Here is a 24,399-nt window from a genome sequence, read left to right as displayed (position 1 = left end):
AATAAATATTTCTTGAAGAACTGGTTTGCACAGGAGAGATTACAGGCCTAACAGGTATACCCATGTCTCAGGCTTATCACATGTGTGGCCAAACTGTCCTCCAAAACCCAGGTGGGGCTGATTTTTTCCCCAGCTCCAGATTTTCTGCCCCAGTGAGGGGAGTGTCATGAGCTTCTGGCCCTGAAAGGAGGGAAGGTCAACAAGCCAGCTGCAAGGCCACAGTTAGGCATCTGGCTACTGCCCCCAACCTAGCCGCACCTGCTTCAACCATGAGTTTGGGGGACACAGTTGGCATCGGCCGAGGTGGTCATGGGTTGAGTAAGACTAAGGGGCATAGGGTGAGGGTGACAGATGAGATCAGGGAACCTTGTGTGCCTGCAACTTGCTAATTTGTAAACTGTGGACATTTTAAGGTTCGTTTTATTTTATTTTTAAAGATTTTATTCTTATTTATTTGAGAGAGAGAAAGAGCATGCAGGAGCAGGGAGGAGTGGCAGAGAGAGATGGAGAAGCAGGCTCCCTGCTGAGCAGAGAGCCCAATAAGAAACTTGATCTCAGGACCCTAAGATCATGGCCTGAGGCTGAAGGCAGATACTTAAACGGCTGAACCACCCAGGCTCCCCCTTAAGGTTCATTTTAAATGGCCACAAAGTAGTGATTTAAAAAATACATATATATCCAGGATCACTAAACTCTGGGATCTTCACTGTGCTGTAGGGAGAAGCATCCCCAGGCAAAACAAGTCAAGGGCCACAGCCAAGGTGGAACCCAATGGAACACGTGGACCCATGAGGCTCATAAAGGGAAACTGAGGCTCTATACCGCATATTCCAGCACAGGTCTCCTAGCAACCAGCGCAGATGGCAGATCGCGGGAGAATGAGAACTCACCTTCATCCAACTTGTCGCTGAAGGGGTCAGCCCCGAGCACTGGGGGGATGACCTTGACCTGTTCTGCAGGCTTGAGGAGGGCGGAGCTACCCCAGAAAGGGTTGACGAAGGGCGGCATGTCTGTCTCTGCCCCTTCCAGCTCCAAGATCCGCTTGTAGGACTCCAACAGCAGCAGATCGTTGGTCTTCTTCTCAACGATGGCTGGAAAAAAATCCATCAGAACCAAGACAGCAGCAGAGAGACCTGGTTCCCAGGGTTGGACGTGCGGAGGCGGGCGGGGGTGGGGGGGGACAGGGAGGGATTGGGAGTGATGCCCCTGCTGGAGAGGAAGGGAAGGAACAGGACCAAGCCTCTCTCGAGAGTTATACCATGCATTCTCCAGGGGGCAGTATCACTCTGAGAGGGCAAAATTTGGTCGTTGATTAGCAAAAGCAAAACAAACAAAAATCTGACTTTATAACATAAAAAGATAAACATGCAGAACATAAGCAACTACATAGTGTATATAGTGTGAAAATTGCATAAGGACAATTAGGAAAAGAATGTCTGAAAAGGTTCCTTAGGAGGCAATAATGAAAAGGAGGTTGAAAAAAAAAAAAAAAAAAGAAAGAAAAGGAGGTTGAGAAACACTGGGTTTCACCAAAAACTGGGAGCCCCAGGCAGCCTTTTAAACTACTGATTTTTCCCCTGTGTGCTCTCTGTTTCAGGCTTCTGGGCCTTTGCTCATGCTGTTCCTTCTGCCTAGAATGCCTTTCCATGCACCCTTCCCTGAATCATGACTGCTGGTGCTTTAAGACTTGGATCAGGGCTCCGCACCCTACGGGAGTATTCCTCTGACCTGCCTAGGGGAAGGAGGTCTCCCTCTGTGTTTCATAGCTCCTGTAGTCTCCAGAGTCGTGTGTTCATTCACTCACCCTACAAATGGTTATCGGATACCTGCCATGCCAGGCTCAGAGCTGGATGCCATGGATGCATGGAGGAAAAACAAAATGAAAATAACTGTAACAACAAAGATGCAGTCCCTGACCTTATTAAGCTCATAAGCTTCAGTATATGTGAGGAAGATGGAGAGAGAGACAAATTCAACAAGGAAACAAATAAGTACACATATCCCTTGCTATCCAGATGCTCGTTATCTAGATTCTGTAACTCCTGGATTTGGATAACGTTTTAAACAAACCTCACACTACCTGTACTGTAGCTATTCTTTCTAAAAATCAGGGACCAAAAAATAAATAAATAAAATAAAAATAAAAATCAGGGACCAAAAATATTTGCATCTGGAACTATCAGATCTCAAAAGTCTTATAGATTCACCCAGTACATAAAAGAATTGCCATGAAAGGGAATAAAAGTGTGGAGGGGAAGCCAGCTTCAGGTGGGGCAGTGGAGGGAAGCCTTGCAGAGAAAAGACATTAGACTGAGATCTGAGTTTGAGGAGGAAATGGGATAAGGATTCCAGGAACAGCTTGTGCAAAGGCCCTGAGGTGGGAATGAATTGAAGGGAGGGTTGCAAGAATACACAGGACAGTGTGACTTGAGGTGGCAGACAAAGACAGAGAGCAGGACAAGAGGAGATGAGAAATGGAAGCAGGGACCAGGCTGTGCAGAACCCTGATAGGCTGTGTGCAGGAAAGAGTTAACACAGCAGTCCTGACCGCTATTCTTTGAAACGCCTGCTTCCCAGCATGGCCCCAAGCTGGCATCAAGGAACTTGGATTTCCGGAAGGTTCCTATCATCATTTACTAATAGCAGCTCAGTAGTCCTCCAGTCCTCCACTTCACCTCATGACCCTTTCCCCTTTTGCTGAAACAAATCATAGCCACAAGTAACACCATATGCTGAGTCTGTGAGCCCTCCTAGCAAATCACTGAACTTGGCAGGAGGGAGCATCTTGGGAAGCCCCCAAACAGATTGTATTAAGAACCGTAGGTTTTATTCTCAGAGCAGTGCAAGCTGTTCATTCCAAGTTGTCATGATCCACGGAGGTGCATCCCTCTCTCTCTATCCTGAGCTCAGGCCTATGGCTAGAAATGTGTTTTCGTTCATTAGGAATTTGCTACATGCCAGGCACTGCTCTGTACACTTTATTACTTCCTTTCCAATCTGTTTGCTTTTCATTTCTTTTTCTTGCCTTATTGCATTGCTTAGGAGCAATGAGAGCAGATATTCTTGCCTTGTTCCTGATCTCAAGAGGAAAAACATTCTGGTTTTTGCCTTAAGTATAGGTTAAGTATAGTAGGTGGGTTTCTTTTCTTAATTATTTACTTATTTGAGAGAGAGGGAGCAAGCACAAGTGGGGTGGGTAGGGGCAGAGGGAGAGGGAGAAGCAGACTCCCCACTAAACAGGGAGCCTAACATGGGGCTTGATCTCAGGACCCTGAGATCATGACCTCTGAGCCAAAGGCAGATGCTTAACCGACTGAACTACCCAGGTGCCCTCAGTAGTGGCACCCTTGGAGGTTAAGAAAGTTTCCTTCCAGTTCTAGTTTGTCAAGAGCCTTTATCGTAATGGATGTTGAATTGGTCAAATGCTGCTTCTACTCTCTATTGATATGATCATATAGTTTTACTCTAAAATTAAATATTATCTTCCTAACAACCTTATGAGGTCGATATTGGGTTTACTCCTCATTTTTTTAGATGAAAAAATTAAAGCACCGAGAGGTTCAGAAAGTTGCCCAATGGCACACAGCTAGTAAGAATAGAACCAGGATTTGAACTCAGGCAGGCTGGCTTTAGTGCCCACATGCTTCACCACCAGGCTCACCACCACCCAAAGAACAAGTCCTCATGCCTGCTCATAGAAAGCTCTGGAAATGGTTCCTAAGGGTCCAACAGGCCCCAGCGTAACTCACCAAAGTACTGTGGGAGGTTGTTGTCAGTGATTTTCCCTGTCTCCCCCAAATGCCCCAGGATCTCGGTGGCATCACAATTAATCTTTTTAAACAGATTCTCCACTGAGCTCTTGAGATACTCCAAGGTCTTGTTGATTTCCTTGTAGCTGTTCTCATACATATCCGCCTCCTCTGTGGTTTTCTTCAGTTTCTCCTGGTGACAGACCCCAATTCCCATCCCAGGTCAGCCAGACTGCCACCCTAGGCTCAGCCCACCTGTGAGGACTTTGAATGTAGATGGGAGTTCGGGACTCTCTGGAAACAGGGTCTCTGAACCACAGGTTTTCAAACCTCTGAGGGGGTTCAAAATCAATTTTCTTTTTTCTTTTTTTTTAAATTTATTTATTTATTTATGATAGTCACAGAGAGAGAGAGAGAGAGAGAGGCAGACACACAGGCAGAGGGAGAAGCAGGCTCCATGCACCGGGAGCCCGACATGGGATTCGATCCCGGGTCTCCAGGATCGCGCCCTGGGCCAAAGGCAGGCGCTAAATCACTGCGCCACCCAGGGATCCCCAAAATCAATTTTCTAAGCCTTAACCAGTATTTTATTTTTTATTTTTTAAATATTTTATTTATTTGAGAGTGAGAATGAGCAGGGAGAGAGAGAGAGGGAGAGAGAGAAGCAGGCTCCCTGCTGAGCAGAGCTCGATTTGATCCCAGGAATCAAGTGCTGGAATCATGACCTGAGCCCAAGGCAGATGCTTAACTGACTAAGCCACCCAGGCTCCCCCTTAATCAGCATTTTAAAGAAAGAAAGTATATCTCAGTGGGTTAAGTGTGTGCCTTCTGCTCAGGTCATGATCCCAATGTCCTGGGATCAAGCCCCACATCTGGGCTTCCTGCTCAGCAGGGAGCCTGCTTCTCTCTCTCTCCCTCTGCCTGCCACTCTGGCTATTTGTGTCCCCAAACCCTCATCAAATAAATAAATAAAATCTTTAAAAAAAATAAACAGAACAGAAAAAAAAAGGAAGAGAAAATACTAGTATGCATTGCAGGGAAAGAGGGTAAATATTGTTAAATGTACATTTTGTTTCCCTCACATATACATGTGTGTGTCTATATGTGTACTAGATTATAATATATTTAATTTTTAAAAAATAGGCTTCATATCCAGCATGGAGGCCAAAGTGGGGCTTGAACTCACAACCCTGAGATCAAGACCTGAGCTGAGACCAAGAGCCAATTTGGTCAATTGACTGAACCACCTAGGTACCTCAGAATTATAACATCTTTTAAAAGCTGATGACTTATATTTTAAAAACTGGCCCACAGAAAGGAATACATTTTACAGTGCAGCCCAACACCTGCATACATACATACATATTTGTGCATATGGGTGTGTGTTTATACGTATTATCTTATCAAATGAAGTGAAAGTTCCACAAATCAATACTTTGTGTGTTTTAAAATTTTGTTCTATTTCATTATTTTTAAATGCTGTTTGATCCAACAGACTGATTTTACCATTTGCAGTTTAAAACACATCACTCAGGGCACCTGGGTGGCTCAGTGGTTGAGCATCTGCCTTTGGCTCAAGTCATGATCCAGGATCCTGAGTTAGAGTCTGGCATCAGGCTCCCCACAGGGTGCCTGCTTCTCCCTCTGCCTATGTCTTGCCTCTCTCTCTGTGTCTCTCATGAATAAATAAATAAAATCTTAAAAAAAAATAAAACAGATCACTCTAGCCCAGTGGTTCTCAACATGGGGCCCCAGGACTAGGAGCATCAGCTCCATGGGGAAACTTGTTAGAAATGCAAATTCTTGGGCTCCAGTCCAGGCCTTGAATCAGGCTCTGGGGATGGGCCTGGCAATGTGCTTTTGATGAACCTCCAGGTGATGCTGATGCACAGTAAAGTTTGAAAAATCCTGCAAGTCCACTGGATCACAATCTTGGCTTCACATTGCTATCATCCGGGAGCTTCAAAACACTTGTGGCCCTGACCCCAGCCCCAGATTCAGATGATTTGGTCTGGGGTGCACCTGGGAATCAGGACTTTTAAAGCCTCCCAGGTGAATCTGATTTGCAGCCCCAGGCTGAGAATCCCTGCTCTGGGGTGGGAGCTTCCATTCATTTCCCATCTCTCCCTCTGAGTTCTCTGCTAGCTGAGGTGAACCAGGCCCTGTGAGGACCACCCCCATTCCCTGTGGCTCTATATGCATCATCCCAAATGACAGTCCCAAAGGGTCAGTCCGATCCACATCCCCACTTTCCAAGGATGGATCCAAAGCACTCAGTCAGGAGAGAGAAGCCAAGGTCTGAGCTGTCTCTCAACCACTGCACCAGGCAGCTTCCTCTGCCCCCAGCTCCCAGGGCTGCTGCATTTCCTCCTGTAACAATAAGAGCCGCCCTCTGGTTCTACAGGCGCATTAAGAGATCCCACAGCTAAACAGCCTAATGTGATGGTAACAGCACGAGTCCAGCACCTCACACATGTCACCTCCACCTCCTCACAATGGCTTCAGTTTCCAGATGATGAATATTGAAGTCAGACAAGTAAAGCAAACTCATGTTTAGCTTCTATCTATTGAATAGTCTAAGTACCCTACCTGGGGTTCCTCTCTCTTGAGAGCAAATATTTAGTATCAAGGTGATAGTGATTTTGAGGTTTTATGGACTCACACGATATCCACAATGATAGCTATGTCTAGAATTGTCTGCCCGGCAGCAGGCCTAGCATGTGCATGGATAACTTGACCCAACCCTCACAGCCCATTGCAGTGATGAAGATGATCATCTTCATTTTACAGGTGAGAAAACAGAGGCTCAGAGAGGTTAGATCACTTTCTCAAAGTCACACAGCTAGGAAGTGACTTTTCTGAGAGTCATATGCAAGCTTTTGTTCCCAAGCTTTTGTTAGGGCCTGGCTGCCTAACTCCTATGCAAAACCCTCCTGTTAAGGGACAGATGCCACCACTACTCCCAGAGGGGCAGGAGATGATGTAATGGAAGATGTGTGGGAAGGTTCCAAGAATAGAGCAAAGGAAAATGATCTTTAGCAGAGGGAAAAAAAAAAAAAAAAAAGGGCTCTTGTGACCGCATTGCTTTTATGACAAATTCTCCTGCTTGGGAGTATTTGCATTTTTTTTTTTTTTTTTTTTTTAGTATTTGCATTTGAAGAAAGGCCTCCAGAAGGCACGCTGCAACCAAAGGAACGAAGAGGGGATGGAAGGGCTTCAGAGGGGGAGAAACGCTGGAGGTTGCCCTGTCAGCCTCCCTGGGATACCCCTCGGCCTTCAAAACCCCGACAACAGAATAGCACCAGCCCCAAGCCCAAGGAAACATCTGGACACTGGGTGGCCCTGAACCAAGGACATGGGACCCCAAGCATGTGCTCAGCTTGAGGAGGGTCTCCTTGCACTTGGGCCCTACCCGGGAGTTTAATTCCCCATATCTAGGCTCCTGGGAGAGGCCTCCCTGAGCCCGAGCCCCAAAATGAGTGTCTTGTGCTTTGTTGCCCCCTAGTGGCCCACTGGAGAATGGCACCGCCATCCCAGTCCAACTAGATGCTTGTCAACAAGTGGCCACAGAGAAGGAAAGGAAAATGACCCAGGAGCCCAGTTCCCTGCGCAGGGAACTACTGGATAGAGCAGGGCTGTGCGGTCAAACTCTCTGGGTTCATACCTTTGTCAGAAGTTTGCTATCCATTCTCCCCTTTCGCCTTAATAACAAATTCCTGATTGTATTTGGGACAGCAATGTGCCCAGCTGAAAGTTATATTTTCCAATCCTCCTCTGCAATAAAGATGGCCAGTGAGATGTAAACACAGAAGGCACTGGCTGAGTCTTCACCGAAACTTTAAGCTGCCTAACAATCAGCAAAGTTGTTATGTTTGTTCTTGCCTCCCCCCACTTTTTTCCTGCCTGGAACATATATCTGATGGCTGGATCATTGGCAGCCACAATACAACCCTGAGGCATCCTTGGGAATGTAAGCCACATGCTAGAGATGGCAAATAGGAGTGGCCTAGGTCACCAATGACCTCATGACCAGCCCTGAAGGACCTATCTCCAAACATTTCTTAAGAAAGTAAATAATTTTACCTCATTTAGGCCATTATTACTTTGGTTCCTTGTGATTAGCAACTAAATACAAAGCAAAGCTTTTATATAGCAGCCCAGCTCCACAATGTTGGCCAGGTGACTTTACCTCTCTGAACCTCAGTTTCCTCATCTATACAATATAAAGATCACAGTATCTGCCTCATAGGGCTGTTGTGAGAATTAAATGAGATAGTACAAGAACAGCACTTAGCCCAGTGTCTGGTAGGTAGTAATTGCTCAAATAATGTTCATAATAACCGTAATTGACTGTGAGCAGGCCACAGCCAGGACAAGGGGGAGAGAAAAAAATTCTCAGGCAGAGAGCTTTGTCTGGGTTGTGCCAGTCTGGATGAAATTATAGGTGCAAGTGCCTGGGCTAGGCTCCCTGAAGACAGGGAGTCTTTAAAAGGGACATCGAGATTATAGGGACAAAATTCTACAGCAAATATCTGTAACAGAGGTGGCCTGAGACAAAGGCTCAGGACATGCCGAGACACAAGCCAAGCCAGGGGAGTCTCATAGGACAGATATTGTACTCCTCCTGAGAACCACCAGACAGGCCGCCTGACAAAGACTCCCATGTCTCTCCCAACCCTGGTCTTACCTCCAACTGTTTCAGGGTGGAGCAGTTGTCATCATGGGATGATTTCTGCTGGGATCGCAGGAAGATGATCTCGTCCTGCACATGAGAGAACCAGACCATAAGGAAAAGTGGGTACTCCCCACCATACCTAAAACTAAGCCTGTGCCTTGAGGAGATGATGAGGATTTAGATGATCTGTTTCAAGGAGCCTCTGAGTCCCTGGGCCCCCCTTATGCCCATGGAGGATCTTTCTGATGTTTAGGGTTTTTTAAAAGCTTTATTTATTTTTATTTGAGCGAGGGAGAGAGAGGAGGGGCAATGGGGGAGAGGGCGAGAGGGAGGGAGAGAGAGAGAGAATCCCAAACAGACTCCTCCCTGAGCACGGAGCCCAACATGGGTTTCAGTCCCAAGACCCTGAGATCAGGACCTGAGCCGAAATTAACAGATACTTAACCGTCTGCACCACCCAGGTGCCCCTGGAGCAGGGTTTATCAACTCTAGCATGAATCAGAATCATCTAGAGGTTTGTGAAACACAGATTGCTGGGCCCCTCTCCCAGAGGTTCTGGTCCAGTAGGTCTGGGTGGGGCCCGAGAATGTGCGCTTCTCAAAATTTCCCAAAAGCTGCTGCTCCCGTTGACCCAGGGACCAGACTTGAGAAACCCTGGGAATAGAACAAATAGAAAAGGCCAATCTTTGAGTAATTTCATCTCTAGGAACGTATCCCAAGGAAACAGTAGGAGATGTGGGCAAAGTGGCTGCTCAAGGCTGTCATGTTATTGCTTATAATCGCCCCCAGTTAGACACAACCGAAATAGTGGACCAGTTAAATCAATGATGGTACATTCATATCATGAGAGGAATGGGTTTTAAGTAAAAATATGGTTAAAAATGCAGATTCCTAGCCTATTCTCAGAGAATCTGGGTTTGTAAGTTATGGGATAGCACTTGGAGAATCTGCATTTTAAGTATCTTATGATTCTGCTACAGAGCATTCAGAGTCTCCAGAAGCCATAAGAGGAACATAGAAGATGTTGGGAGGTGTATGATGAATTTGGGGGGAGAGAGAGTTTAAAAACAGCCTAGAATGATCCCAGTACTATAAATGGGCACTTTTCCTGCCTCAAGACCTTTGTACTTGCTGTTTTCTGCCTGGAACATTAACCTCCCAGAGACCTACATAGCTTATTCCCTCACCTACAAATCTGCTCAAATCTTAGCTTCTCAAGTTCCCGTGCCCTCTCTTGACTTCAGACCTTCTATATTTCTATATTTCATCTTTCTTATCTACACCATTTCTCACTTTCTAATATACTCTATAATTTATGTATTTATTAGGCTTACTGCTAATTGTTTCTTTCTTTCTACCAGAACAGAAGTTCTGTCCATGGGGGCAGAACTTTTTGTCATTTTGTACACTGTCTCATAACCAGTGTCTAGAATAGTGCATGGCACATAGTAGGTGCTCAATAATACTTGCTTGATAAACAAAACCAAAAGAACTTTTTAAAAAAATCAGAATATGTAAGTCTCTATATAACTATATGGTAATGAATCTGTTAAGTTTTAAAAGCATCACCCCCCAAAAAAAGAAATCAGAAGGAAATAGATCAAAATATCAACAATGATTATCTCTAAGGAATGAGATAATAGGTGATTTTAAAAACTTAATCCTTAGGTAGTTTCCAAATTTTCTATAATGAGCATATCCTTCTAAGATTTTTTAAATATTAAGCATTTTCACTAGAAACGAGTGTTTTCAGGACTTATTCAGCAGGCATTTGCAGCTCTATTAAGCCTCAAAAGGCACAGTTCTATAACTTCAAAGAAAAACTCAGAGGCTACTGTTCTGGTCCAAACATCGTTCTACAAACGGGGAGCCTGAAGCCCAGGGAGATCATGGACCTGCCTATGCTTCATCAGACACACTCCTGCTAAGGTCAGAGACAGGCTGTGTAGCCTAGAGAGGCGGTAGCATCACGTGAAGGGGAAAGATGAAGGGCAATTTTGTTTAGTAACCATTTCTTGATCGGTTCAGTTTCCAACTAGCATCCTCGCATGCCTCTGCTATGGTCTGTCCCTGCCATCCCACTGGGACTATTAAGTTGCTGTCTCCTAGAAAATGGGAATCTTGGTCCTGTCCACTCCCCGGGTCCCAAATGAACCATCCATCCATCCTTCCATCCTTAAGCTTTCAGGCCTTCGGATGTCTGCGTCCAAAACCTTTCCATGCAATACTGCAGGGTGGCCACCTGAGGGCAGTGGCGAAGCGCCTACATCGGAGACAGAAACCTCAAAGGCCTCCAGGGTCCCAGCGCGCCTGGGACAGGACAGCAGATCGGACCCAGCTGGTGTGGGTGGATGAGGGCCAGCAGCCTTCAGCTAAGAGCAGGGTGGTGGGCCATAGTCGTCAGATCAGATTTCCCAAAAGAAACCAGAAATCCAGGTTTTCATGTGGAATATCCTGATTTTTAAATGTTGGCAACTAATAATTTCTAAATTTGGGGGGTAGGGGAGACTAAGCAAAAGAAAAATGAGAGCAGGATTCAACCAGTTACAACCTCTGACGCCGGTGTCCTCCAGAAGGGTGAAGTCAGTTCTTTGAATCCTAATGGATTTATACATTTTTCTTACCTGAACCAAGAGCAGAAGTTCCACAAAAAGACAAAAAGGTAAGGGTCCAGGCAACCCCTCCAGCCCCTCCTCCCAATTCCCACCGCCTTCACCCCAAACTGCTCCGTTTTACCTGTTTTCTATACTGTGTTTCCTCACAACCTGCGTTTAAATGAAAATGTTCTGTAGTTTTTTTGTTTTGTTTTGTTTGGTTTTACAAGAGTTTGGAAAGTACTGCTCTCATCCTACTATGTCATTCTACAGATGTGGAGAGTGAGGCCCAGACAGGAGTGGCCATCTGTCATCAGATACACCTTCCTGACAGAGACAGTCTGCATGGTCAAAGGACAAAAGGACACAATCCTCATGGTCAATGGCAAGATCAAGGTCAGTTATGGTTTCAGAGCCATTTCCTGGTGCCTCCTATTGTGTGCGGGCCAGCCTGGGCACTGGGAAAGCAGAGGGAATACACTCTTGTGCCAGTCCCCTGGAAAAATCACTTTCCAGAAGGGAGACAGAGGGCTGTTCAAGTTCATCCCTCCCACCTTACCCCCACGACACACTGAGCTGGATATTCTCCATTTTCCCCACAAATCTACTTGCCCCACTTCCACACCCTCTGCCTCAAACCCCAGGGGCTAGGGCTCTGGGCTCCCTTGTCTCCTGGCTTGGGTTGTTCCCTGACAATGGGATGCACCAGCTGGAGATTAGTGGTTGGAAAGAGGTTGGGGGTACTTTCCCACCAGCCCCTCACCACCTGGGAAGGTCACTAGCTTGGCCACAATCCCTTCAGGAGAGACACAGACATATCTTCCTCCACACCCCTCATCCTGATTCCAGAAACAGCTCCCTCAGTTTGCTCTGGAGTCCTCCCATGCTGCTCCTGCACTCTCTCCTTATAATTTCCTTAAACCTTTGTAAATAATCCCTTTAAAAAAAACTCACCTTGATTCACCCTCTTGGGGCATGCCATCTGTTTCCTCTGACCACTGATACCACCACCTTCATTCCCATCATGTTCATATACCGCCTGTATTATCTATCACTACGTATGAATGTCTATTAATAGTTTTCTTGAAATCAGCCAAATAGTGTTCATTTTATTATGTGTATCATTATTTGTTTGCCGTTACTATGATTTATCACCCTAAGTAATAATATCCATTAAATCACAAGTTTGCTAGCTATATTTGTCCGAATCCTCATAAAAATGAACTCATCACTGGTAAGCTACAATGTTTTTATCTATATTCCAGCTACTAGTCACTTGCTCATGGCCAGCGCACCTGCTCCATATTCAGGAAGCAGTGACATTGCAAAATTAAGTGGCTCCCTTCAACATACAAACAGCACAAAGACCTCAGAGGGAGGAATGACGAATTCCCAGTGGTGGCGACCTCTGTTCAGGGTCAGGACCAATGAGCAGTATTTCATCAGAAGCAAAGCAGAAGGTGGGAGAGAAAATGGCACAAGGGAAGACTCAGCAGAGGGAAATGCACAGGGTAGCTGAGGAGGGCACCTTCGGGGTCATGAGGGGAACTGAACTTTGTCAAGGCAGGTTAAAGCCAAATTTTCAAAGAGGCGGAGTGTCACACTAAGGAATTTAGATTCTATGCTATGCAGACAATTCCAAAGGCTGTTTATGTGTGTTTGGGAAGTAAGTAGCCCAAGGAGCCAATTAAGTTTGGGAACTTACAGGCTTAACAAAAAAGTAAATAGATTTCTTTACTGCAGGACTTGTCAGAGCCTTTACTATGCTAAGCACATCAATTCTCTTCAAGATGGATTGACAATCTCTCCTCAATTCTGTGAAGCTGTTGATTAATAGGGGTCAGCAGGCTCTTAAGGCAAAGGGCCAGATAGTAGATATTTTAGGCATTGCAGGCCACATATGATCTATCCTTTTTTTTTTTCCTTATAGCCCTTTAAAAATGTAAAAACCATTCTTAGCTCATGGCCTGTACAAAAACGGACCACAGGCTGTATCTGGCCATGGGTATAGTTTACTGAACCCTTGATTATAGAACATGCCATGGATTATAAATGTCACCATGGGGGGTGGGGTGGGAACGACCACATTATGTGTCTGCATCAACTGGAAAACAGTTATCAATTTCAGAAAGGTTAAAATGTAGGTGGGGGGAGCCCTGGAGGAAAATAGTGTTTCCCAAACCAATGAGACCTTGAGGCTCACTCTATAGAGCATCTCAAGGAGTGTTTTGGGGGACCCACTTTGAGAAAGGCTGCTGTGAGAGTGTGCCGGTCCCAGGCCTAGGAAAGGAGAGCTGCCCTGACCTGGATTCTCTGGGTCTTCTTGTGCATGGTCTCCATGTCATTGTTGAGCTCCGTGACATACGTGAACCGAGCAAAGTTCTTCTCCTCTTTGGCCAAAAAGTCATCAATGAGCTGATTCAGGTTCCCATCTTTGGTCAACTTCAGCAGCCGGAGGTGGGCCACCTCGTAGCTCTCGAAACTCTCACCCTTGCCCGTCTTCCTGTGCTTCTTTGCCTTGAGAGCTAGAAAGGAGAAGCCGGCAACCGTGAGTCTGAAAGGAAGCCAGTCAGAGCAGTGCCAGGTAGGGAGAGTGCTGGGCAGTGATGTTATCACACCCTAGGGAGGAGGCTAGATTCTTCCAGGAGAGGGCGCAAGAGCTTTACTCCTGAGTCCCTTCACAGCTACCTAACTGAGCATCTACTATGTGCCAGACACTGGGCTGGGCTCTGCAGACACAAAATCCCGGCCCCGACGGAGGAATCAGACAGAAGGAGAGAAGGAAACAGAAGAAGAAATACATGATCACCGTGGCTCAGTGATGGAGGAGCATCAGGTGGTGGCCAGGGAGCTGGGTGGCCAAGGAAGGCCTCTCAAAGGAGGTGGCATTTGAGCAGGGTGAAGGTCAAGGGAATCCTGTTGGTAGGCTCAGACCTTGGCAAATTCAAGGAACTAGAACCAAGAAAATTCTCCAAGTTTTCTTCTCTCCAGCCTGATGCCTGCAACAGCCCCGCCTTTCCTGAACTCAGTCTCATCTCTGATTTAGCCTCCAAATGGCCACCACAAAGATCTTCCTAGATTTTCCTATGCACATTCTGGCCGTGTGACTCCTTTACGTGTTATTTTAGAGAGTGAGACGTGGAGTTTCTCCCAAACACACACTTTTTTGCAACACAGTCCCAAATGAAAAAGGCAGGAAGAGACAGGAGATGCCAAAAGAACAAAGAACAAATGCAGCTGCCCCGGGGCTCTTTGAAGAGCTCAGATTTTTCAATCTGTTTGCGAGAGAGTAAAAATAACAGCACTGACACTGTTCTCCTCAGAAAGGGCTCTTCTTGCAAGGTTGGCCAGTGGCTGCACCTGGGCACTTTTTTTTTTTTTAATTTAAATTCAATTTGCCAACATATAGTATAATAACACCCAGTGCTCATCCCATCAAGTGTGCACCTGGGCACTTAAATGGTAAACAGTTCTCTACACAAATATCAAATTTTCCTTAAATACTGGGAGTGGCTCATTGCACCTAGGCTGTGCAGATGGTGTGTGTTTGTGTGTGAGTGTGTAGTTTATGCTGGACACCCGCTGTTCTTCCGGGAGGCTAGAATTGTGGTACGCACGAGGGAGAGGACACCTATGTGACCAGCCCCCAGTAAGATCTTGGGGCACGGAGGCTGTGATGAGATCCCCTAGGAAATAACCCTTCATAGGTGTCACAGTGAGATGCTGGGGGAATTAGCATGTTCTGTGTGACTGCCCTGGGAGAAGACTCTGGAAGCTTGTGCCTGGTTTCCTCTATGCTTGAGTGTGCTTTGTGTCCTGACTTAGGCCTGGCCACAGAGGTAACTATCCGCTGTATCTGTGACTCCTTCTAGCAAATCACCTAACTCGTGGGTGGACACCCAAGTTTCCTCCCCCTAAAATAACGGAAGGAAAACCTCAGAGTAAGAAGTTGGGGGTTGGCAGATAAAATACAGGACGCTCGGTTAAATTTGAATTTCAGACAAACAATATATTTTTTCAAGTATAATTATGTCCTAATTGTAGATAGCCAACAAGTAACTTTTTATTTCATTTAAAAATTTCTTCACCGTTTTTCTAAGATTTGAATTTAATGAGACATCTTGCAATGTTATTTGCTAAATTTGACAACCCTACTCCAGAAGGACTGGGACCCCTTAGTTGAGAGGGAGAGGGAAAGTGCCTGGAGAGCGTACCTTCCTCCTTTTTGGCCTGCTCCTCGAACTCCAGACGATCATTCAGCTTGATCAGCAAGAAGGATTTGAGCTTGGTCTCGTGGGCATAGACACGCTCCAGGTCTCGGATCTCCAGGTTGTACTGAGCAATGTCCTTCTGCTGGCGGTCCTTCAAGCGAGCCATGGCCTCCAGCCTGAGCGAGGCGGGGGCGGGGTCTGAGTGTCCCGAGGCTCCCCCCCTCCCCCTACCAGGCCAGAGGGACCTGCTGCCAGTGACCATCACTTCTTTATATCAGGGAGGCTTCTGGGAGTGGAGGGACAGCCCTTCTTACCTAAATGATGGGAACTGCCAGCTCTAGGACTACCCCAGGAAATGATTTTTCTGTTATGGTCATCACCCCCAACTTCACCACCATCACCATCATCATCACCACCACTAGTCGGTTACTGTTGCGTGGCCGGTCCTTATATACATATACTATTTAATCCTCACTACCCCCAACCCCTGAAGCGGACCTACAGTAATATAATAGCAATGGAACCAGGATTCAAACTCCGATCTCTCTGAATCCCAAACCTATGCTCTTCGCAGCCCAACTATATGTCTCTTGCCCCTGTGAGTGTGAGGCCAGGAGATGACCCAGACTGAGACCCCCCAGGACTAAAGGCAGAGGCACCCGGAGGAGATGGCACAGCAGAGAGGTTTGAATCTCAGCCCTACAACATCCACCATTTATCTCGGTGTCAGCTTAAGTATTTCAGCATCTCTAAGCCTTCGGATCCTGGTCTGTAGTGTGATAGGGATAACGACCCCAGGGGCAGTTGTGAGGGTTGAAATAATACTCAGGGCCTCTAGCATCATGTTTGGCAAGCAGTCAGTGCTCAGAGTTATGATGATGATTTAAGATCCCTCAATACCTAAGCCCGGGGACAGAGGTGCTCAGCAGGAAGCAAAGAGACGTCCCTGCCCCTAGGGTCTCCCCCCAGCCCACCTCTGCTCATTGGCCTGGGCAGACTGCTCGATGGCCACATTCGTGGTTTTCTTTTGCATCAGCAAGCAGAGCTTCTGTCGCTCCAGCAGTCGCTGGAGCTTCTGATAAGCATTGTCATAAGCAGCCTTCTCATAACGCAGGTCCTCAATCTCCTTCCGGAGCTTGGCATTGGTGGTCAGCTTCTTATCAAAGTGCATGGTGACCTGTGGGCGGGGCTGTGCTTCAAAACCGAGCTCCCTCCAGTCTCTGGAGACAGACTTCCAGAAGGCAGCCGGAGGGTGGGAAGATCTTTCCCCACCTCCAGCCACAGGTCTACAACACAGTGGTTGAAGCACTGGGTGAAGGGCTTGAGTTGGCCACTAAATGGCTAAATGGTCTTAGGCAAGTTTCTGTCCCACTCCTGATTTTAAATTTCTCAGCTGCTTTTTATATCTAACTTCCAGTTTTTAGCAATGACAGGGGAGAGGGGGAGAAGGTAAATGACACCATGAAGAAACAATCAACAGAATCCAGAAGGTAGAACTTTCTATGGGACAGCTGAGCCAGATTCCTCAGTAAGTGGGTATCTGGGAAAAGTTGGGATGGGGATGTTGTAGAGCAGGGCTTCTCCACACTGTTTTGGGCTAGATGATTCTTTGAGGTGGGGAGTTATCCTGTGCTTTGTGGTATTAAAGAAGCATCTGGGACGCCTCAGTGGCTCAGTGGTTGAACATCTGCCTTCGGCTAGGGGAGTGATCCTGGAGTCCCAGGATTGAGTCCCATATTGGAGCCTGCTTCTCCCTCTGCCTGTGTCTCTGCCTTTCTCTCTCTCTCTCATGAATAAATAAATAAAATCTTTTTTTTTTTTTTAAAAGAAGCATCTCTACTCTTACCCACTGAATGCCAGTAGCACAGCCCCTAACCCAGCTGTGACAAGCAAAAATGTCTCTTTTTGGAAACAATGTCCCTTTGGGGTCAAAATCATCTCTGCTTGAGAACCACTGCTGTCGACTAAAGAAATTTAAGTGACCTAACGATCAGGTGAATCTTGATTGGCCCCAACTTCGAAAGATATTTTGGAGCCAGCCAGAGAAATTTTAACGTGGGCAATGTTAAGGAAATAGTATTAATTTTGTAAGGTGTGAAGTAGTTTCGTGGCTATGAAACAAAACATTTGATCTTTAGAGATGCAAATAGAAGTATTTAGGGGTGAAATATTGTGATGTCTGTAATTTACCTTAAAATACATCAGGGGAAAGGAGGGTAAAACAAATATAGTAAAACGTTAACAATTATTAAATCTAAATGATAGGTATGTGGGTGATCATTATTTATTCCCTCCATTTTTCTGCAAGTCTTAATAAATTTATCTTAATAAAGAAGTTTTTTATACAAAGTGCTCCCATAAACACTGAAAAGAAACAATTATAGAAAATATTCCTAATAAATATAAAGTAGATTTGATCAGAGGTTTTCAAAGCAGGTTCTAAGAAATTTTAGGTTTCTGCAAGGCTAAGAAGGAGGAAGGCAAGGGAGACCACCAGGATGCAAAATTTAAGAAGGTATTCACTCTCCCAGGGTCAACCCTGCATTTCCATGAGCTTGATGGTGAGTGCTCCCTAAATTTTGCATACTGGGTTCTTCACTTGCCTCAGGCTAGTCCTGGCCCTCCCTAGGTTCCTCTGTAGGATATGTCAGTAGCCACCATATAAGGGAAGGAAATCCAGGAACAGAATCATTCTCATTCACATTCTTTCTGTGTCTTCTACTTACCCTTAAGAAGATACTGGTTATCAGTCATTTGCACTTTAGTATGAATTTTACTCCAGGATGGTTGACATGCTACCCATCTTCTCATTGTGGGGTAAAAATGGGAGGACTCTCAGGCTCCACTGAGTAAGTGAAGGTGGCTTTAGGGTTATGGGGTATCCTGGGACCCTGAAATAACCTTTAGAGATAGCTATCAAATCTACTAAAAGGCATAGGCAGACTTGGTCAGGGGAGTAAGGGAAAAGGGGACAGGTTTGAAAAGCAAAGGAGCAGAGCTCTCAGAAATGAGAGAGGGAACTTTACTATAGACCTTACATAAATAAAAATAATGATAAGGCAAGGTACTAAGAACAACTGCATACCAACAAATTAAGATAACTTAGATGAAATGGACAAATTCCTAGAAAGGAATAAACTACTGAATTGACTCAGGAAGAAATAGAAACTCTGAATAGACCTATTACAAAAAAAGCAGACCTCTATAGACAAATCATCATTAAATCATGCGTGTGTTCAATCAATCAATCAGTCAACAGATGTTTGCTAAGTACCTACTCCTAGCCTCACACTATGCTGAGCAGTAATGATTTTTAACCAAGGGGACCTTCAGTTTCACTGGGATAATAGTGCAAATGCCTGGGTCTAAGCTTTATGGGTTATGATTCAAAACCAGTGAATCTGGAGAATTACAGGTCTTGATTCAAAAGCAGGAATCTGCATTTTAACACACATCCTAAGCCTTCTGAGGCATGGGTACAAATCACTGTGCATGGATATTAAGAAGGCATTGCCCTGCCTTCAGTCCACTTCCAGGTTACTGGGAGACAGAGATCAGATCCAATTAAATTCAACCATGCCTGATTAAAGCCTCATGGTCAGATTTTGGGGGAAGCTAAGAGCATTGAATAGTGAGGCACTGACAGGGTTCCCTTCAAATCAATTTAATTCACTTTCCCCTCTCTTGGCTTATGTTGTGAGGACTGTAAATTCACAAATCAGACTGGAATGTGTTTGCATGTGCTCAGCATTCCTTCTTCCTTTCTTTTTGCTTTTCCAGGAGAACCATTTCTCAGCTCTTGATCCATATTGTTGGATAGGGCTGTCCTCTCTTGACTTGGGGGTGGGGGGAATGATCCAAAGGCAGTCATGTGGCTCAAGTCCATCTATTCCATTCATCTGCCCACAGTGATTGGGTTAGGGATGGGCACTTGACCCAAGATGGCCCAATGGGAACCCTCCCTAGGACTTACAGTTGAACTCTTAGGAAAGAGATAGTCCTTTTCTGCTGGTATTTGTTCATACTGGGGGCTGTCCAAGAATGAAGTAATTTCCATACAAAGGAGAGATGGGCAGAGAAAGTATCCTAAAGACACGTTTGGAGCACCTGGATCCAGCTATGCCTGAAGGCCCCACCTTTGCCCCTAGAATTTTCAATTCTGTGGCCAATCCATTCTCTTTTTTTGCTTAACCCAGTTTGCAATTTAGAGAATCCTGCTTAGTGCAAAAGTCACTATAAATTGAAAGTGATCAGGAAACATCACTTTTCTCTTTATCAAGTTATGTGTGTCTGTGGCGAATATTTCCTAGAGACATTATCAACAACAACCAAAAAGCACTAGGTCTGATAGAGGCATGAGCAGATTGAAATGGAGAAAGAAGGTCTAACTAATTCTGCTTGCTGAAGGGCACTATTTGAACTGTATCTTAAAAATGAGCAAGAGTTTTTAAGTTAAGACACTAAAAATAGGCATCCCAGGGGGTGTGGGGGATTGGGATGGGGTAGGGACAAAAGCATGGTGCATAAAGTGCATAGAGCAAGGAGAAAGGCACCTTGGGTAACAATGAACCAAGTAGATGGAACAGAGTAGGTGGAACAGAGTGGGTGGAACAGAGTGGGCAGTAAGTCCAAAAGGCTGCCTGGCTTGTGTGAACAGCATTAGTTCACCTTGTCCTGAGTCAAGCAACAAGATTGTTATGTTCTGTTAATGGCTCCACAGACATCATTCTATACTCTGAGCAAGGGAAGGCAGAGCTGTTTGCAAAGCTGCACAGAACACCTTACGTACGAGATTCAAATGGGTTTCCAAAACATGGATCTGTTTTTGCAGTTTCCGGGGATTATTGGCTTCCTGTATCTTTGCGAAGATCTGTTTTTGGTTTATAATTTTCTTTTCCATCTGAACAATCTGGGAAAAGAAAAGGAGAGAGAGAGAGAGAGAGAGAGGAAGAAAGAAACCCCCAGCTGTGTTAAATGAACATGGGTAAAAATTCTACAGTTCACTAACTTAAGTGTGCTAAAATAAAAACTGCAACGTTCTTTCTTTTCCTATAAATAGAATTCTAATTTCTCTCTTGAATACATGCTCAACTCAACTTAATCTTAGCCAGTTTGAGGTAAAATGAGGCAATTTAGAGTTTTTGCAGGTGAATTTCACTCGCCTTTTTGGCCCAAGTTTCTTTTGGTTGGGTATCACATCACCTGTGGCCAAAAGCATTCCTAACACATCATGCAATTTATGCACCAGGTAATTGATTCTGACTTCCAATAAGTTAAATACGCCCTTGCCATGGTTGGTAGGAAAGAATTTTGGTGTTTCTCTCTATGCTGGTAGCTCCAGCCAAGTTCTCCAAACCCAAATATACCTGCCACCCCTGCCATCACCTTCCCACAGAGCTCACTCTATAGTTTTCATACAAGTACTAGCAGATCATGCCATTTCTTCACACCGCCAACAGTGCGCATAACCAACCTGCTGTATGAATGAAGTCATTCATTCCAGGCAGATATCCATCCATATTACCTGTCCAATAGTTGGACCCATCTAGAAGCAGCTGGCTAGTGCTAAATCCTAGCAGGTTCTAGAGAAGTTTATAGAACTATTACCTGAAGACAAGTACCCATAAAGCTTGGTGAGTGCCAGGTCCTAATGTGTCAGAGATACTTTATTTTCTTAGGATTTGGGCTAAGACTAATCTCTAAGACTATTTTTGGAACCCTGGTGCATAAGAGTGGGTACACTGTCATTTTAAGTAATTTGATATGTCCCTGTTTGCCTGGAAGTGGTAGCTTGAATTCACAATCTAAAGCCCAGCTCCTGTTATGAGAGTGAGAAGTTCTACATGAGGCAGGTTAAATGCTTGGTTTAATGAAATATACAGTTTGTCAGCTACATGGAAGCTGGCTTCTAGATGAGGGGAAAGTATCCGTATGCTGAGCTTGAGCTGATGAATTCTGGGAGCAATCTCATCTGGGGTCCTGTGTTAGCATCCCTAAGATTTAGTTTCTTTGGTTATCTCCAAACCTTCAGGAAGTCTATATAGCACAGTCTCAGCTATGACCATGGGACATTGAGAGAAAAATCTATACTAGAGGTTACCAGCTATGGCCAAGCAGGTGGCATAAAAGAGTAATGTGGGCCTATTATAAGATAATACAGGATGGTGGAGTATATAGATATCATGCAACTACAAATTATAGAAAGTGCAACTAAACTGTAGATTTTTAAAGATTTATTTTAGAGAGAGGACAAGCAAGGAGAGGGGAAGAAGGAAAGAGAGAATCCTCAAGCATATTCCCAGAAGAGCAGAGAGCCCCCACTGAGATCATGACCTGGGCTGAAATCAAGAGTTGGATGCTGGGGATCCCTGGAGTCCTGGGATCGAGTCCCGTGTCAGGCTCCCAGCGTGGAGCCTACTTATTCCTCTGCCTGTGTCTCTGCCTCTCTCTCTCTCTCTCTCTCTCTCTCTCTATGTCTATCATGAATAAATAAATAAATCTTTAAAAAAATGTTTTTTTAAAAAAAGAGTTGGATGCTTAACTGACTGACCTGCCCAGATGCCTCATGGCTTAAAAAAATTATGGTTTATCTTTCTCTCATAAACATTGCTGGCTTAAAGTCTAGTAGCCCAAGGAAATAAACACAAGATCTCTGTAATTCACCTGGCCTTTCCCTGATAGTCAAAAAATGGCTGCCATAGTGCCAGCTTTCACAGTCATATTCCAGAGAGGAAGATAGAAAAAGCAATATGGATAAAGGGGTAGAATCTAATCTAGAAAGCAAAACTTTCTCGGACACCCTCAACAGACTCCCCCTTAAATTTTATTGTCCCCCTCTAGCTGCAAGGGAGGATGGGAAACATAGCTCTTTAGGAGTCTCTGTTAGAGAGGAAGGAGTAGAGTGGATAAATAGCTGTAGTGTCACCACAACACTATTTAGATACAGTTGCCCTGTGGAAATTCAGGCCCCATGTTGCCAGATCTTTCAGTCCTTTTTTTTGTTTGTTTTTAAGATTTTATTTATTTATTCATGAGAGACACACAGAGAGAGGCAGAGACACAGGCAGAGGGAGAAGCAGGCTCCCTGCTGGGAGCCCAATGCAGGAACTCGATCCCGGAACCCCGGGATCATATCCTGAGCCAAAGGCAGATGCTCAACTGCTGAGCCATCCAGGCATCCCTCAGTCTTTTTTTTAAGAGAAGCCAGATATCTACATTATTACATGAAATCTCTCAATTGTGAGCATGTTAACTAATTAAAATAAATGTAATCACTCAATGGGCCAAGCCTTCATGTTGTCAGGTTTCATCTGTCCTAAAGACCACCAATTTGGTCTACATCCACATTTTAAGGCCTTGAAGGGACCACAGTAGACTGATGAAAGATGGTTTTAGGCAGCAAGAGATGCCAAGCAGAAGACAGAAGAGTGATCCAGAGCCAGGTGCTGGAAGAGGTAACAACAACCAAAACTGTGGTAGACATGGTGGGTGCTTGAACCCCAACACCCATTTCACCCAAGAAGACTAATCCAAGCCAACCATGGTAACTCTAGCCCCTCTGCCTATGATTTATTCATTCAGGGATGGGCTGGACTAAACCAGTTGGGGCCTCTGAATTGAGAAGGTGTGATTGCTAGAGAAGCTTCTGGAAAAAGTTTCCTCATATCCTAAAAAAAGGTGTCCTAGGAGGAGATAGTCTGTTTTCTCTGTAAGAATCATTCTTTGTTGAAGGGGCCATAAACAGACCAGATTTGACCTTTACACTACAGTTTGCTGCCCCTGGTCTATCCCAAACCAATGATAAGAATTTCATTTCCCTTTGCCAGTGACTGGCCTAGAAGTAGGTATATGCCTTAGCCCTGGCCAATGAGGGTAAATCAGCTAGAGACATTTTGTGAAATATTCTCCCCTTCACAGGAGAGGAGATCATGTAAGAATAAGCCCCTCATCCCTTCTTCATATCTCTGAATGTGATGATGTGAGAAGCTACACCAGCTAAGCTTTGGCAGCCATCTTGGGACCATGAGAGGAGGGCCAACCAAGAGGATCAGAGAGAAAAAGGCCAACTCAACCTTGCAGAGCTACTAAACCATCCCTAGGATGACCTTTTTCCAGATAGACATCTTATTATGTGAGAAAAACAAAATTCTATTCCCCTAGCCACTTCTAGTCAAGAATTGCATTACTTGCAGCCCAACATATTCTCACTGGTACATCAAGAAAGAGGACAGCTCAGACCATCAGGCATCAAGGGAGCCGCCGGGTCTCACACAAACTTGTAAGGCACGTGAATGCTGTTTATGAGTGATACTAGCAGCTCGGCTTTGGTTCAGGTCAAGTCAGACCCCTGTTCTACTTGGTTTTCCGCTCTTGTGCTGTGCATAGTCAGCACCCTTAACACAAACCTGTTGCGATATCCAGGAGGGCAGCCTCTCCAGACGGCAGTACTGCCTGTACTGCAGGAGGCCCGCCCCTGCCTGAGTTGACCGAGAGAGACATCAGGCTCCAGCTCCTAGTCAAAGGCAGGTATGTGTCAGCACTTCCCCATGGCTCTTGTGATTAAATTCAGCCTCCTTTTCCCTTTGGCGCCTTCATGTCAGACATTGCTTTTGTGACACTGAGAGTAATTAAGCCTCAGCCCGATGGGAGACACAGCCATGGCTGTGCCAACAGAGGAATGGATTGCTTACTTGAGGTGCTCTCTTCAGCATGAAGGCACAGGCTTGTTGGCTTTTTGAGGCCAAGCAGGGCTAGTGTGAGGTCCCTGCCTCCAGTGACCTCTTGCAAGGAAGGAGCTCTGGACGTTGTATGGTGGGCACAGCAGCAGGGGATTCTGGGACCTACCTGCCCTGGGGTGGAATTGAGGAAAGAAGGTTTTTGTACAGGGCAGTCAGTGCCATATTCTTTTGAGGATTCCCAAGTAACCTGCCTTTTCCTGTTGTTTCTGAGGACCCACATCCCCATCTTTTCTCCAATTCTCCTCTTTCTTCACTGTTATTGCCTTCCTCATGCATTTGTATATTCATTCGTTTGTTCATCAATGATTATTAAACACCTGCTCTGTTCCAGACAACAAGGGCATGATGGTAATCAAGACAGTATGATGGTCCCTGCCCTCAACACCAATTTATAATCTGGAACTAGAAACAAGCTACGAAACACAGTCCTGG

General features: G+C 45.3%; 1 protein-coding gene across 12 annotated transcripts in view; it reads right to left on the bottom strand.

Annotated features, from left to right (window-relative positions):
- CCDC63 (coiled-coil domain containing 63) overlaps window positions 1-24,399 on the bottom strand; it is a 36,256-nt gene that overhangs the window by 1,802 nt on the left and 10,055 nt on the right. For 11 of the 12 annotated variants that reach the window (XM_049101607.1, XM_049101599.1, XM_049101602.1 and 8 more), the window contains 7 exons: window positions 20,019-20,138; window positions 16,204-16,406; window positions 15,233-15,405; window positions 13,323-13,543; window positions 8,437-8,511; window positions 3,750-3,942; window positions 891-1,091 (listed from right to left, as the gene is read on the bottom strand). In XM_049101607.1, coding sequence (XP_048957564.1) covers window positions 891-1,091; window positions 3,750-3,942; window positions 8,437-8,511; window positions 13,323-13,543; window positions 15,233-15,405; window positions 16,204-16,406; window positions 20,019-20,138 — 1,186 coding nt within the window. The remainder of the gene's footprint in view (window positions 1-890; window positions 1,092-3,749; window positions 3,943-8,436; window positions 8,512-13,322; window positions 13,544-15,232; window positions 15,406-16,203; window positions 16,407-20,018; window positions 20,139-24,399) is intronic. The other variant, XM_049101605.1, reaches the window with a different exon arrangement.

The sequence above is a fragment of the Canis lupus genome, chromosome 26 (genome assembly GCF_003254725.2).
Source record: "Canis lupus dingo isolate Sandy chromosome 26, ASM325472v2, whole genome shotgun sequence".
Taxonomy (NCBI): domain Eukaryota; kingdom Metazoa; phylum Chordata; class Mammalia; order Carnivora; family Canidae; genus Canis; species Canis lupus.
Note: the sequence above shows the minus strand (reverse complement) of the source record. Positions and strands in the feature narration are given on the sequence as shown.